This window comes from Hemicordylus capensis, chromosome 5 (genome assembly GCF_027244095.1).
Source record: "Hemicordylus capensis ecotype Gifberg chromosome 5, rHemCap1.1.pri, whole genome shotgun sequence".
Taxonomy (NCBI): domain Eukaryota; kingdom Metazoa; phylum Chordata; class Lepidosauria; order Squamata; family Cordylidae; genus Hemicordylus; species Hemicordylus capensis.
In genome coordinates, this window is record NC_069661.1 from 229,072,812 (window position 1) to 229,090,005 (window position 17,194).

Sequence of the window (17,194 nt, forward strand, 5' to 3'; positions counted from 1 at the left end):
TCAAAGACCACACTCGCAAAATGGATCAGAGACACCACCATCCTGGCGTACAATACATTGGAGGTCCCGGTACCACGGGGCAATACCACACACCTGACAAGAAGTGCATCCACATCAGCAGTGTTCAAGGCCAGAGAGTCACTCCAGACTATCTGTCAGGCGGCGACCCGGTCCTCGGTCACCCCGTTCATCAAATACTACAGGATCTCATCTTTCCATACAGCACAGGTGGCACTAAGCTGCATGGTGTTTCGACAGGTCGTCTAGTATACTTCCGCTTCCCACCTGGACTACTCTCTGGTCTAGCTTGGGTATATCCATAGATTAGAGGATGGGGTCCAATTACGGTGGAAAAAGAAACATTGGTCTTACCTGTGAAGGGTTCTTTTTCACCGTAATTGGAGCCCATCCAGCCCTCCCGTGGAAGTCTGATTTGAGGGCCAAAAAACACTAATGCCCTAACTAGGGTTGAGGGCCAAAAAACACTAATGCCCTACCTAGGTGATGTTAACTTGTAAATAATTATTGTAGGTAGTTAGTCAGGTAAGACCAATGTTTCTTTTCCCAGCAACTGGAATGTTTAATTCTTAAACAGTAGCAATGACTCTGTTCCTATGTATACTGTTTGCCACTTGATATGATTATATAGTGTACACATTACCGTATTCAGGCTGTTAGTTCCTTTATCTTATGTTTCTGCCACTTTTGAAAGAAAGTCTTTGGATTTTGCTTCTTGGTTTATGGCTATCATCATTTCTTAAGAAAAGCTTCCAGCATTATTTCTTCCTTTAAAAGCTGGGTATGTTCTGGTGGTTTGGTATTTTCCAGGAAAATGTGCAGCACAACATCTTTTTCTTTTCTTTTCTTTTTTGCCAGATGGCAGTTCTAAGAATGCTCTCTTGTGTAACTTGCATCTTCAAGGTCACTGAAAAAATGATCTCCATGCTTTGTAATATCTTAAAATACTTCAGTTATGTACTTTCTGTGCCTTGCTCTTAAATGTCCCAGGCACTTGTTCCTACATGTTTGGGTTGTTGGTCAATAAATAGGCAGAGAAACAAAAGGAGCTTTGTTCTGTTTCCATCAACTGAAAAATGGTGTCCCTGTTCTAACTTGGGTTTTCATATGCAACTTCCCCGTTTTCTAGGTGTTTTTGCAGGTAGACGACTGATGCTCAGCCCCATCAAACCCCTTCAAAAACGCAAAGCTATGAAATGGCTGGTGAGACAATAAAAAGGTTTTGGCCACTTTCCCCCCTCAGAAGCAGAAGGGGTTTGTGGCTGTCTTGAGGGAGTGTTCTTCAAGCCAACACACTTCCGACTTTCCCCACTTCAAGTCCTTTCCCCCGCCACTAACCCTAACCTCCTGCTTGTCTGTTAAATATTAACTCTTTGAGCTCGCATAGATTCCATCTCATTGACTAATATTGGGGCAGGTTTTTGGTTTGTTTGTTTATTTTAACCCCTTAGGTTTTTCCCTTCAGATTTTTTGAACACTGATATATCTTCAGGTCACTTGAGTCTGCCATACTACATCCCACTTGCCACAGGTGCTCTGGTTCTCCTTCCTTAACGACCCCAAATTTCAGCACTTTCGGAAATCGTATATAGATTCTTTAAGAGCTACTGCTGGAATGTATACTCTGTACATCTGCTGCTGTTAACAGTGGTGAGATCTTGTCACACACAATACCTTTAGGCCTTTGGTGTACAAATTTGTACACCGCCCCAAACTTTCATCTCTGGGCAGTTAACAATAGCATAAAACAAGTTAAAATATATACAAAATCTTAAAACAATTTAACAAATTAACAATTTAACATTTTAACAAATTAACAATTTAAAAATCAGCCACAAATTAAAACCATAAAATTTTAAAGAACTGAAAAAGCTTGGGTGAAGAGGTGGGTTTTCAAATGCTTTCTAAAAATTGTGATTTGACATGGGTAGAGCATCTGCTCTGCATGAGGAAGGTCCCATGTTCAATCCCTGGCATCTCCAGGAAGTTATTCACAGGCTTTGGGGTAAATGTTGAGCGAAGCCACTTCGAAGTACACTCATGGCATTGAGGGAAGCAGCCCCTCCCCTCTGCTCTCGGCTTTCATTTTCACAAGTACACATGATGGGCATCAGTGTTTTCCTTCTTAGCCAATGGTGGTGGTGGGGGGAGAGTTCCATGCGGAGATGGATCTGCATTTCTGAAGAGACCATGCCTCTTATCATGCTAATGATTCTATGCCAGCACCTCTCCATTTGCTCTGGCATTTTCAGAAAAAGTAGCTCAAAACCAGCATTTTAAAAATCTGGAAATCCCTCAAGATAAGCTAGAATTTGCATCACAAAGTCCGACTTGTGTGTGGAGTGGGTTCAAGGATCTTGTCGGGAGTTCGGGGTATGTTTGGCTGGTGTGTGAAAACACACAGAGGCTATTCCCACGATCCGGTGAAATTGGGCTAGGGGAGCCTAGCCCAATTGCTCCTGACCATGAGAGAGCCTGGTGGCCTCCAGGCGGTTAACCCGCCAAATTACCCCTCCCCTTAAACCGGCGCTCTGCAAACCCGGTTTTTTACATCGTGATTTGCCATGGCTACTCACGAGGAGACCCCCGACCGGGAGGCTCAAAAGCAGCCTCCCAGCTCAGGGGTCTCTCCAGCATGCCCTGCACGCTCACGTGGCCCCCAAACTCCCCAGCCCCCACCGGCTCCGTGACAGAGCCATTAGTCGTGTGGGTGGCCGATCCGGCCACCCAGGGCTGCCGCCCTGCTCGTGTGCAGGGAGAGCAGGTTAAGCGTGCTCTCCCCGCTAACCCCCTAGAGGCTCTTCTCACGGATTGTGAGAAGAGCCTCATACTTTCTCCTGAAGGAGATTCGGGGCAGAAGTGTGTAAAGCCTCCAGGTAGGACTGGAAAAGACCTTCACCTAAAACCCTGGAGAGTCACTGTTACACATAATATTCAGTATGTATAGACATTCCTGAGCTGGATGGACCAAAGGTGGGCAATACAGAACCAGATGGGCCAATGGTATCATGCAGCTTCATATGGTCACATGCACAGATGGAATGGAAGTGGGAAGAGGACATTTTTCAATCAGTGAAAGAACTGGGTGTTATGATGCATGTGTGTAATGCGCATGCTCAAGCAGTGATATTTTGGAGACATCATTTCACTCACCTGTACTGAGTGTGGGAAGGCGGGGAGTGAATGCATGTCTATGGTTGAGCTGAACATGTGGTTCTTCGACGTGATCTCTGTGTGCTCTACATGAATGGAGTTTGCACCTGTGCAGAGATCACGTCAGAGAATTCTCTCCTGTGTTTTGGAGGTAGCCCCAACCCTCCTGGTGATATGTGCATGTGTATGGCTTCCCCCCTCCAGCCTATCTTCGTCCTACAGATCAACATCATTTTGAGTTGCTCTGAGCAGGGGCGTAGCAAGGTTGGAGTGGGCCCAGAGACAAGATTTTAAAATGCACCCCCCCCCCCACTGAAGCTCAGCTCATGAAGTAAAGAAATCTTAAATCAGGCTGAATGCCACAATATAACATCATCTTAAATTTTTTTTTAAGGTTTTGTAAATTGTGGACGATGCAAGTCATTGAATGGTACTAGAGAAAGACATGCTGTTCTGGTAGCTCCAGGTCTTAACACTCACATCAATTTTGGAGGCTGAATACAACTGAAGGAAGCCTAGGCGGGTGCATGGCTGGGGGAGTCAGTCATGTGGCTTGCTTCTGGGGGGCCCTATTATAGTTACACTGCCTTTGCCCTATTATAGTTACACCCCGGCTCTGAGCTCTAGACAAAACAAAAAACCCAAACAAAACCCACACCTTTATTTTCTCTCCTTTCTTTCCTTATTTTGTAAGCTTTTTCTTACTGTACAGTATTTTCAGTTGGTTTCAGTTGGTTAATCTGTCTTTACCATTTGCATTTTCAGTGTCCGCCCCCCCCCCCCTTCTCTCCACCCCTTCACAAGGGGACAAATCTTTCCATTCCCGTTCCTTGTGTATGGCCAGCAAGCTCACCTTCAAGAGCAAGAGGTTTGTCCATTGAGGAGCTAACCCCCCCCACCACCACCACGGACAGACATAGCCACTGCCTTTTTTGCCTTGTCAAGCACCACACGGTCGACATGTGTGTTTATTGTGCCAAGTTTATCAAACAAGCAAGAAAGGAGCAGGAACTTTGGGGAGAAGATCAGAATGGCTTCAGACAGGCAGAGGCAGAATGCTACTGACACAGGTGCAGCTCGTGAACTCTCCTCCGCGGGGGGCGGGGGGCGGCTTCTTTAAGGTAAACGGAGCCAGTGCTCCATGCCACCCAGCAGCCCCCGCGGTGGGGAATGGCCTCTGCCACTCACCTGGCCACTGGCGGGGGCTCACCTCCGCAGGAGCCAGGTGAGTGCCGGAGGCAATTCCCTGCCACGGGGTCTGCTGGGCTGCATGGAGCACCGGCTCCGTTTACCTTAAAGAAGCCACCCACCGCCCCCCCCAGAGGCACATTCACGAGCCACGCCTGTACTGACATGAGCACAGGGTGCCATGAAAATAAATTTCCAAAAGCATAGTTGGAGTGTCAAGCCAGCACTCCATGTTGGGGGACACACACCTTTTCAGCAGGTGATGCTTTTTCTGGCATTGAGATAGGCCAGGTTTGTTTCACCTGCTACGTTTCTGTGCGCAAGACAGCTGCTTAGAAGCACAGGAGTCTTTCTCCCAGAAAGAAAGCTGTTTTTAAACAGGAGGTCCATGGTTGCAACTGTAGATATAAAGAAGGTACAAGCTGCTGCTTGAGTTGCCCAGCCTCCCCAGTTTCAAGCGCTTTCCATGGCTAGCCTTCAAGTACCTGAGCCTAGCGGATCGATCTCTAATTAGAACTTTAAGCTAAATTATTGCTAGCCATATTCCTGCTTAGAATATCAGCTGAGGTTTATTGCCTTGCCTAATTAAACCTTTGCATTCTGTACCTCTATATCCTATATAATAAAGAGCCAGGGTGTGCGCCCGTGTCTCTGTGCCTGTGTCTTTCTTGGCTGTTCTGGGCATGCGCGGAGCGTCCGAGAAAGATACGGCCTCAGAGACACGGCGGCCATGTTGTCTCCCGGGACGAAAGAAGGAGAAGCAGGGAGCGGGGAGGGCAGATGCGGCAGCGGCGGGACCAGCCCAGCCGCTAAAAAGGAGGATGAGAAGTGGGGACCGGGCAGAGGCGGCAGTGGCAGGACCGGCCCTGCCGCAAAAACGAAGGAGAACAAGTGGAAACCGGGGAGGGCAGATGCGGCAGCGGCAGGACCAGCCCTGCCGCAAAAACGAATGAGGAGAAGCGGAGACCGGGGGAGGACAGAGGCAACAGCGGCATTGAGGAGGAGATTTCTCCGATGAGGAGAGACAACGGGGGTGGGACCGGCCCGGCCAAGGAAAAAAAATGGCGGCAAGACCGGCCCGGACCCGCAAAGGAAAGAAACGGCGGCAGCAGATCATATCCCTACTAGCGCCCGTTATTTTAACGGGCTTAAAAACACTAGTATGCTTAATAAAACTGTTGTACTGTATTTCTGCCTCCTTTTTTCCAGAACACCAAGCTTGCTCAGATTTGATGCTGGAACCAAACTGCTCCCTCTAGTCAAGCTAATTCCCCACGCTAAGCAAAAAGCATAGTTGGAGTGTCAAGCCAGCACTCTAGGGCAGTTCTGGTAATATTTAACAACCTTTGGGGACACACTCCTTTTTAGGAGGCGTTGTCCTCCACTTGCTGAAAAGTCTAGGGGTTGAGCCAACTTCTAAACAATTGCTGTCAACATGATTCATGGCCTGTGTAAATGCCAAGAGATCTGACTCTGCAAAAGTAAGATCAAGACAAATGTCCAGGGAAGTACATTTTTGTGGCAGTCTTGGAGGCTTTGAATTCAAGAAGCCTGGTTTGAGGGTGGCTTTAGAACATATAAAACTGCCTTGTATGGAGTCAGACCACCACTGGTCCATCTAGCTCTGTATTGTCTGCCCAGACTGGTGGTGGCTTCTCCAAGGTTGCAGGCAGGAGGCTCTCTCAGGTGTCTCTGGAGATGCCAGGGAGGAAACTTAGAACCTTCTGCGTGCAGGCATGCAGGTGCTCTTCCCATCCTCTAAGGGGAATATTTTATAGTGCTCACATGTAGTCTCCCATTCAAATGTAAAGAACAATTCATGCTTGCTACCACAAGACCAGCTCTCCTCCCCATTGGTAGAAGATTGTGACCTGCCAGCTCTGAAAGCATCATAGGGGAAGCCCCACAGTGCAGTGGTAGGGCCAGTGGCATTGGTGGAAGCCTGTGGCTAGATTTTTGGTGGGCCCACCACCACCACTTACCCTACTCAGGGTAAGTGGCCCACCAGTCACCTACTCACCTACCTGCCTGCCTCCGCAGCCCCTACATGGCCACTCACCCACCTCTACCAACTCGCCTCCTTTTGCTGGTTGCAACATCATCATCATCATCATCATCATCAATAATTCGATTTCTATACCGCCCTTCCAAAAATGGCTCAGGGAGGTTTACACAGAGAAATAACAAACAAACAAGATGGATCCCTGTCCCCAAAGGGCTCACATTCTAAAAAGAAACATAAGATAGACACCAGCAACAGTCACTGGAGGTACTGTGCTGGGGGTGGATAAGGCCAGTTACTCTCCCCCTGCTAAATAAAGAGAATCACCACGTTAAAAGGTGCCTCTTTGCCCAGTTAGCAGGGGATAGAAAGACGGTACTGCCCTGGGGCAGTGATGTCATTCCACTGCTTCACGGCTGGCAAAGGAAGGCAAGCTGGCGGCAATGACAGCACCAGGTGAGCGGCCAAGCAGGAACTGTGGAGCTAGGTGAGTGGCTCTTGGGCAGGGGGCTGTGAAGGGAAGTAGTGGGTGTGCATGGTACCCACCCTGGCCCAACTTAGCAACCTGTGTGCAGAGCATATGTTTGTTCAGTTATGGATCCACAGCTGTGTAGGGCTCACGATTTGCATGTAGATGGCCCCAGGCTCTGGCATCTACAGATAAAAGAATCTCTGATCTCTGGCGGATTTGGGAAAGGCTGACATCTTGAACGGCCGTATCAAGCTGGAGTAGTAGACTGTACTGGATTGGATACATCAGTGATCTGATGGCTTCATAAAAGCAGCTTCATATAGTGACTTCCTAGCAAATGAAACTGCGAGAAATCTCACAATCCTTTATGCATTTAAGAGCCATACTAGTGGTTGCTTTTTTTTTTTTTAAAGGTTGGCCTATATTAACTTTTAGCCATGCTACCATATGTTGGTTGTTGATGCCACACAGAGACGTTGGCTTTTGCACCTCCATGGTAGGGTTGCATGTGCATGAAGCCTTAGTTGGTGAAAAGACCTCCCCTCTTGAATTCCAGCTTTGCCAGGATAGTGGTGTGTGTGTGTGTGTGTGTGTGTGTGTGTGTGTGTGTGTGTGTGTGTGAAATATGTAGGGAATTTCCTTGGAAGAGTACATTGAAGAAGTATTTGAAAATCCAAGGAAATGCAAACAATGGGTAATTGTCTCTCCAGATCATAGGCTTGTGGCGATCTTTCTCTGAACTGTGCAGGCATGCCTTACCATTCCCAGTGGTCGCTCCTCCCGCCACTGCTGCTGGTGGGGAGGAGTAGGTCGACTACTAGGCCCACCCTGCCCCCGCCCCGGCAGCCACCTCTTGGCCGTATGGCGGCTTTGATTTAAAAAACAGCACGTAGGTTAGCCGCAACAGGAGACACCCAAAAGTAGTAGCGGGGCGCACCACGGGGGCCTTGCAGAAGGGCTGGTCCAGGTGCCAAAATCATCTAGGTATGCCCCTGCATAAGGAAAGAGGATAAACTTTCAATCTAGCAGTATGCTTCTTAGACATAGATAAGGGTAACGTGGCAGTGCTGTGAATGTGAGAACACAGCCAAAGAATCAAAGGCTGCATTCCCATGATCATGGCCATCCTGGTTAAAGAGTTAATCAGGATTGCTGAGCCCCACTGAGTTGGTTGTGAGAATGCAGATTTCCCAGGCAATCGTGGTCAAACCACTGTGGTTAAACAGCATTTAACCAGGACAGATAACCAGGGCACTTTCCAGATTACACGCTACAACAGTGTCACTACTCTCCACTTAATAGTACTAAGTAGTCCGCTAAGTAGTAGTACTGCTTCCATACTGCCTGTGTTTTGACATCGCAGTCCCTGTGCTGACAGCAAGGCGCCGTTCACATTTCTGGTGCCTTCTTTTGGATTTTATCCTTCCATTTTAGTCCTATAACATTGCATGTTCATCACATATAAATAGCTCTATTTTCCCATTGTAGGAGAGTTGTGCAAGCTATTTACGTTTTCAAAATGATCCTGCCAAACCAACACATTTTACGGTTGAGCAGAGTGTAATCTGGAAAACACCCACAATCAGATCCTGGTTATTTTATATCCCATTCTTCCTCCAAGGAGCCCAGAGCAGTGTACATGGTTATGTTTAATCCTCACAACAACCCAGTGAGGTAGGTTAGGCTGAGAAATAATTGTCTGGTCCAGAGTCGCCAGGTGAGTTTCATGGCTAAACGGGGATTTGGATGGTTGCCTATTCGCTACCAAGTTCAATTTAAGGTCCTGGTTTTGACCTTCAAAGCCTTGCGGGGTTTGGCACCTGTCTACCTACAGACCCGCCTCTTCCATCCAGTTACATCCCGTCCGGTCAGATCTGCTCAGATGGCCCTTTTGTCAGTCCCCGATTTCCAAGAGGTTCGGGGTGCTAGGACCCGTGAAAGGGCCTTCTCGGTTGCTGCCCCACTTCTCTGGAACTCCCTTCCCCTGCAGATTCATTTAGCTCCTTCCTTGTTGATTTTTAAATCTCTATTGAAGACTTATCTTTTTTGCCAGGCTTTTACCCTGTAGTTTACCTATTTGCTTCCCCCCCCCACTTTTTTTGTTAGTTACTTTAGTTTTATTTAGAATGTAATTTTAATGCTGTCTTGTTTTGCATGTTTTTGTACACTACCCAGAGTCTTCGGAGTGGGCGGTATATCAAATGTTTCAAATAAATAAATAAATAAATAAATAAATAAATTTGGGTCTCCCTGGTCCTAGTCTAACATATACCATGCTGGCTCTCTGAAGAGGGGGTTGAACAAGAAGACCTCCAAGGTCCCTTCCAACACTGAAATCCAGTTATTTCTGTATAAATTAAAAAAAGTGATGCTGTTGTTTTCTCTTTTGTTTATAGACTCCCAAAGGCACTTGTGTAGAATCTGTGAGAGCAGCCATTGATACAGGCTACCGCCATATCGACGGGGCTTTTGTGTATTACAATGAACACGAAGTGGGACAGGCCATCCGGGAGAAAATTGCTGAAGGCAAGGTCAAGCGTGAAGACATATTTTATTGTGGCAAAGTAAGAAATCCTACTGAATTGTGTGTGAGAACGGGGGGGGGGGGGGAGAGAGAGAGAGAGAATATTGCTGGCCTTAAACTGTAGTGTGTATTCCTCTGATCAAAGGTGACACTTGAGAAGTGGAGGCAGATAAACAGTACCAGGAAATTGTTTGCAGATGGTATGAAGACTGGCTACAAGCCCTGCTCAGCTCCAAGCCTGCCCTTTGGTCAACTAGTGGGCCCCATCTAACTCTTCTGCAAGAGCCTCGTGACCCCATCTTCCCTCTTGCTGCCAAGCTCTCTAGGCAAATCCTGCATGATCTTAGACACTGAGGGAAGCCGTGGGCATGATGGGGAAAGAGCATGCAATTCATTTGCAATTGCTTCTATTCCACAGCCTGGTTGATCTAAGAGTATGAGGATCTTCAACCATTCATTAATCATTTGCTTAGCTGATGGCCACGAGGCCATAGCCATTGACCAGGGTCACTTCTGCTATCATTGGCAGATGAACCCCTGCTACCTGAGCAAACAGAAACCTTTTGAAGTGCCTTAAATTGGGGGGGGGGAGAAAGTGTCCGTATCCAGCCCCAGCACAGCATCCCTCCAGTGGCTGTTGCTGATATCTACTTTATGTTTCTTTTTCGATTGCGAGCCCTTTCAGGACAGGGCAGCATCTTATTTATTTTTCTCTGAAAACTGCTTTTGAGCACTTTTGATGAAAAGTGGTATATGCATATTTGTAGTCATCGCCGTCTGATTATATACAGGTTAAAATGCTAAATTTAATTCTTTTTCAATGGTAGCAATGAGATGTTTTCTTGCAAAGAAATGCTTCAGAAAACCGACATATTTGAAGTGTTTGTAAAACTGCCCAGTTTAGACGCTGGATCCTAGAGTACCACAAGGCAAGAGCTGCATGCAGACATAACATTCAGTCCCCGCCAACCATGGTTTGCAGAGTAGGGAATGAGACCTGTGTTTGTGTGAACCTTTCTCCCCTCCCCTCTGCTTGCACATTGGGCTGAATAGACAGGTTTCTGGTTGAACAAGCTATACTTTGGTGCTTTCCAGATTGTGTGGGAGGAAGTGGGATAAAATCCAACAGCTAGCCCTAACGCCAGTTAGAGTTAGCTGCTTTGGATTTTACACCATTTCCTCCCTTGCTGAGGTTCTGAGCGGAGAGAAAGAAAGGAGAGGAAGCAACCCTTGCCCTGGACTGCAAGGGTGACTGACAGCTTTCCCTCCCCTCCCTTCCCCCCCTCCCCTTTCTGGTAAATTTGCACAAGGGCAGCAGATTCATGCAAAAAAGTAATAATAATAATTTGTGATTGAGAAACACACACACACATCTCTAAAAGCAAGCCACACTTCTACAGCTGCAATCCTATGCACTCTTACCTAGAAGGAAGCCCACGGAACTAAATCATTTACTTCTGAATAACTGCAGCAAGCCCGCAAACTGTTCCCTAGACTCAGGAAACCAGTGACTATTTCATGACACACATACAACGTGTTAAGCCTGGAAGGCCAAGAAAAGATCTGAAACAGGCTGTGGCTATGCGGACGGCACCCTGCTGTTCCTGTATGCAAGATGGTGTCAAAACCCAGATCCTACGAATGGACAGCAAGCTTATATGTAGTGAAGCAATTTCGAGGGGCCATCTGGAAAGTCCCCTTGCTGCGGTGTCCAAGCTGACAAACTATGGTTTGAGCAAGCCCTCCAAAACAAGATTGCAGTGGCTTGGTCTGGTCCATAGTTTGGAAGGCTTGCCCAAAAACATGGCGGCTGTTCCCACGACCCTAAAGAGGGTCGGAGGAGCACCCAGCCAGCCTAGGTATGGTTGGCAACATTCCACTCCCCGAAGAAGGGTCACAAGGCAGGGAGTATGTGGGAGTCAATGGGAGCCTGAGTGTTGTATGTGTTTTTACCACTTCCAACTTAAATGACAGTGTAAATTACAACTTAGATTGCTTCTCCTCTGCTTATTGATACAACCGTGGTCAGCCAAACTGGCTGTGGTGTAATTTTGTTTTCTAGAAAGAGAAGTGTCGTTAGCCAGTAAAAATAGGTTTCACACATGAGCATTATCTAGTAGTCAGTCACCTAAATGGTTTTCATGATCCTGATGCCTGGATCATGCTAAGTTAGCCAAGCACTGATGGCTGTTAATGTCCCCAATATGGGACTGTTGACAACCCTAGCCCTGCAGCCGGCCAGAACCACAGAGTACTCTGGTAGGGAGGGAGAAGGGAAAGGGGTTGGAGCTCATTAATTATTTCATTATTAGTGGAAATAACTGGTTTGAGCCTAGCCATAGGTTCTTTCCATCAGCTGAAAAGAAGGGACAAATGGCAACCCATAAGGGACAGACAATTTTGGGCTGCAATAAGGGATATCCCTGCTAATAAGAGATTGTTGGTAACCTTAAGCATAGGAGTACCATATGTGTTCCTGATGGATGGCCGTATGTTTGCAAAGCTCCAAGGTAGGAGGAGGGGAGAGTGACCATGTGGGATCTGGATAGGGCGGCTTTTTGTCCACCCTCAATAAAATGCTGGAGATAGAACATGGGTTGGCTGTACCTATCCTACCTGGCTCCCAGGTGATCACTCTCCCCTCTTCCTACCTTTATCTTTGCAAACACAGGACAGCCAATCAGGAGTGCACACAGCTCTCCTTCTCTGGCTGGGTGCTCCTTGGACCTTGTTCAGGGTTGTGAGAACAGCCCTGTGGTCTGCTACCTTGGATGTAGTGGCAGCCTTATGTTTGACCTAACCAGGACATTGTCCATTAAGCCAAACTTGTAAGAGGAGAGGGAAAGAGGGTTCACCTGAATTAAGGTAAGGTGTGCCATTGAGTTGGTGTCAACTCCTGGCAGCCACAGAGCCCTGTGGTTGTCTTTGGTAGAGTACAGGAGGGGTTTACCATTGCCATCTCCCACGCAGTATGAGAGGATGCTTTTCAGCATCTTCCTATATTGCTGCTGCCCGATATAGGTGTTTCCCATAGTCTGGGAAACACACCAGCAGGGATTCAAACTGGCAATCTCTGGCTTGCTAGTCAAGTCATTTCCCTGCTGCACCATTAGGTGGCTGCACATGAATTAGAGGACTGGAAATCTGAAAGCAGCCTGAACTTTTTTGTGAATTGCTTCACTGTCAAACATGGCCTGCAAGCCCTCCCTGGTTTTTTTTTTTTTTGGCCATGAGCAAAGTAGTACTTTACAAACTCCGAAGAATGCTGTGGGTATAGTAATGGGCCTGTGGCTACTCTGAGTAACATACATGAGGCAAGGCTACAACACCTGAGGCTTTTTAGCTTAGAAAAGACAGCGAAGGGGAGACACGATAGAGGTCTATAAAATTATGCACGGTGTAGAGAGAGATAAATTTCCTCCCTCTCTCATAACACTAGAACCAGGGGTCATCCCATGAAACTGATGGCCAGGAAATTTAGGACCGACAAAAGGAAGTACTTTTTCACACAATGCATAATCAGTCTGTGGAATTCTCTGCCACAGGATGTGGTGAAAGCTACCAGCCTGGATGGCTTTAAGAGGGGCTTGGACAAATTCATGGAACACGTGTCTGTCAGTGGCTATTAGTCTGAGGGCTATAGGCCACCTCCAGCCTATAGCCATCTTCAGCAAGATGCCTCTGAATACCAGTTGCAGGAGGAGCAACAGCAGGAGACAGGGCATACCTTCATATCTTGCCTGTGGGCTTCTCAGAAGCATCTAGTGGGCCACTGTGGGGAATAGGATTCTGGACTAGATGGACTTCGGCCCGATCCAGCAGGTCTGTTCTTATGTTATGTGTTCTGAAGGTCCAGATGAGGGGTAATGTAGCTTCCTCTCATGAGAAAATGATTCTTGCATGCTGCTTTTCCTGTCAGAGCTGGGCTGACCTACTTTGGGGGCAATGATATTTTAGGGGTGCCAATAAAGCAATCCACTGTCCAAGAAGATCTGTTGGGAAGCAAACTCCACTCAACATTGAATCACCACCAAATTCCTGACGTGCCTTGCTGACAACTTCATCTTTCAGTAGGTTTGTTATTTCTCCGTGTAAACCGCCCTGAGCCATTTTTGGAAGGGCAGTATAGAAATCAAATAAATAAATACATAAATAAATTAAATAAATAGGTAGAGGAAGAAGCCAGGGGATTAATCTCCTTTTGTGGGGATTGACTTTTTAGTGCAGGGGTGGGCAAACCTGGCCCTCCAGCTATTCTTGAACTACAACTCCCATCATCCCCAGCCACAATAAATTATTGCTGGGGATGGTGGGAGTTGTAGTTAATAACAGCTGGTGGGCCAAGTTTGCCCACTCATTTTAATGACTTGGGATGTTGAACTAAAGATTGCCCCACAAGCTCTGCTCCTTGTGTTCCTTAAATTTGGGCTCTTCTCATTTGTTTGTTTAATTTAACTTGGAATGAGTTTGGGGGTATTTGAAAGAGAAGAGTAGGTATGAATTTGGTTCTAATTAACCTTGACACTGCCACTTTAAACAACTGGATTTCCGCGGGGAAAGCACTGGAAATAAAAGCCACATTCTGTTATAGGCTCCGTCTCTGAAGCTGCTCATTGATCTGTGCCGGAAATGGCTGTCACTGTAGATTGCAGGAAATGGCTAATTTCTGGTGTTGGTGACGTTTAAGGCTTGAATATTTTGAGAGGAGGCCTCTGGGATCTTGATTCCAGTCTTTGAACATTACTTCACTCAAACAAAGCTCTGGGAGGATGGCTAATTGATCTGAAAACACTGGACAAAAGCATTAGGTGGTGTTGCCACCAATTCTATGTAATAAATGCAGGAGATGCTCAGTGAAAGGGGCCATTATCTGATTTCTGACAAGATGGAATTGTCAACTTCTTGACTAACAAGCAGAAGGTTGCCGGTTCGAATCCCCGTTGGTATTATACCAGGCAGCAGCGATATAGGAAGATGCTGAAAGGCATCATCTCACACTGCGCGGGAGGAGGCAATGATAAACCTCTCCTGTATTCTACCAAGGGGCTCTGTGGGCGACAGGAGTCAAAATCGACTTGACGGCACACTTTACCTTTACCTTACATGATGAGGAAAATTACTCAAAGCAGTCCCACTGAAATTAAAAATGACAAGTTAAGCATTATCCAACTTGCCGTTTTGATTTCAGAGGGACGACTCTGAGTAATTTTTCTCATCATGTCAGCCAATATGTATAAATGTTCTATGTAAAAGAGGGGCTCTGTAATGGAGGATACGAATCCAGCTCTAGATTGTGATTGTGGTTGGAACATCATAAGCTGGGGAGTAATGCCTTTGTTGCCACAGGCTAGAGAACTTCCCCTACTGACTCCAGGTTGATTAACTAGCTTAGTTGATAACTGCATGTCATTTCCTAAGAACTAATAGAGTTCTGACCATGTATTCTTCTGGTATTTGAATCTCACCTCTTCATTACTTCATCCAAGGGCAGTAAAGTAAAGTAAAGTGTGCTGTCGAGTCGGTGTCGACTCCTGGCGACCACAGAGCCCTGTGGTAGTCTTTGGTAGAATACAGGAGGGGTTTACCATTGCCTCCTCCCGCACAGTATGAGATGATGCCTTTCAGCATCTTCCTATATCGCTGCTGCTCGATATAGGTTTTCCCCATATTCTGGGAAACATACCAACGGGGATTCGAACTGGCAGCCTCTGGCTTGCTAGTCAAGTCATTTCTCCACAGCACCATTAGGCAGAGTGCCCTCCATAAAGATCACCCTGCTCCTTTTGTGTCCCCTCCAAGTCTTTTTTTTCTGGTGCCATCACTGCTAAACTGTATTACGAAAACAGAACAATATAAAGGATGTCAGCAGCCCAATCCTAATGATTTTTACTCAAAAGCAAGTTTAGTGCATTTCAATAAGCCAGGGGTTCTCAAACCTGGGTCCCCAGATGTTGTTAGACTACATGTCCCATCACCCCTGGCCACAGTGGTCAAAGGCTGAGGATGATGGGAGCTGTAGTCCAACAACTGTGGACACAAATCTGAAAATTGCTGCATTAAGACCTACTACACTTAAAATGGCAGCTTAGGTTTGCAGTCCTAGGCACTCTTGGAAGGAAGGTCAGTTTCAGCCTTGTGGAGCTTCTTTATGAGTAAAGAGATGCATAGGGTCAGGTAAAAGAAGAGCCAAGGACTTTTTTTATTTTGTAAATAAATAATACATCGTTCAGGGTTTTTTAAAAAATTTATGCTCACACTTATATTCTGTTCTTCCTCCAGGGAGCCCAGAGCGGTGTGCATGGTTATATTTATCCTCACAACAACCCTGTGAGGTAGGCTAGGTAGGTTAGGCTGAGAGATAAGTGACTGGCCCAGAGTCACCCAGTGAGTTTCATGGCTGAACAGAGATTTGAACCTGGATCTCCCCGGTCCTAGTCCAGCACTCTGACCACTTCACCCTTCCTTCAGTGCCCAAAATAGCCCATTTAAATGGAAAGATTTACTCATGGAACATGTTGTACACTCAGGAGTTCCAGTTCCATTAGGCAACATTCACTGTCTAGTTTTTCAGTTTCTGGAAGCGAAACCCCTGCAGTCTGTACGTGATCTGAAGTTATACAGCCAAGTCATCAGAAATGAATGGAGACAAACTCATTAAGTGCCTGGAATAATGACTTTGCACAGCCATAAAATATGTGCTGGCTGAAATAATCTTCATCTGTACTTTGGCATGTTGCTCAAAGACAAAGCATTTTTCTTGCATCTGAGGCATTTTTTTAATTTTTGACCACCTTGACAATTGCCAAAGGGTTTTGTTTGTTGGTTGGTTGTCTGGTGCTTTGGTGGCTCCTTTTCACCATAATAGATCTTTTTAATTCACAAAGCTAAAATAAACCGTCAGCATCCTAACTAACCCTGCACTTGTGCAACAAATAAAGTTTCACCAGTGCAAGAAAGACACATGGTTATGCTAAATCATGAGGATTTTCAGATTTGTACTCTTGCACAGAAGTTCCCAACAAAGCATCCAAACCTCTCCGTCAGCTCCCAGTGACTACGACTTCAGTCATAAACACACTTACTAGGGAGTAAATCTCATTGAACTTACATCCAAGCAAACATTCATAGGACTGTGCTGCAGTACAGTACACAACCACTTGGTGTGATTCACAACATTAATAAAATGGATACAATCTAAAACAATAAAAAAATTAATAAAATCAAAACAGTTAAAAGACCAAGCTAAAACCACATTCATAAGTTACACATTTCAGAAGTTTCAAATTAAATGTTATAAGTAAAAAAGAACTAATAACTATGAACTAGAAAATCTACCAGACACAAGCCATGGATAAAACATTCTTGGCTTCATAGGATCTTCTAAAAAGAGTCATTGCATGGAAAAACAGTTTCTAGGAAATAAATCCCTGCCAGCCAAAGGCCATGCACTTTGTTGGCTTATATTTTTGGATTATGGATATATTTTAGTTTTTCCCCTAGTTTCATAATGGGTCTTTTTGTTACCGTTAATGCACATTAAAGTTTCATTTGGTGCAGATAATAGCCATGAATCAACAACTATCAGGAAGTTGCCAAGTTAGTAGGCCAGCAGGCCATTACAAGGGAAGGGAAATCAGAAAGTTAATAGCAGTTTCCCTTTCCAGCTGGCCTATCAGCTCTTTGACCTTGGGAAACAGGGCTAATCTCCCACCGAGCTTCCTTTACCTTTGCACTTTGTAATGCCAGCTTGGCCCACAGCAAACCGGAGATCATCCACAATTTGATTTTGGATGAAGGAGCTGACCTGCTGTGCATTACAGAGACCTGGTTGGGGGAG

The 17,194-nt window shown here is 46.1% G+C and overlaps 1 protein-coding gene across 2 annotated transcripts in view; it reads left to right on the forward strand.

The window, feature by feature from the left end:
• The window catches only part of AKR1D1 (aldo-keto reductase family 1 member D1), a 92,780-nt gene that overhangs the window by 45,123 nt on the left and 30,463 nt on the right, over positions 1-17,194 (forward strand). For both annotated transcript variants that reach the window (XM_053254836.1, XM_053254835.1), the window contains exon 2: positions 9,230-9,397. In XM_053254836.1, coding sequence (XP_053110811.1) covers positions 9,230-9,397 — 168 coding nt within the window. The remainder of the gene's footprint in view (positions 1-9,229; positions 9,398-17,194) is intronic.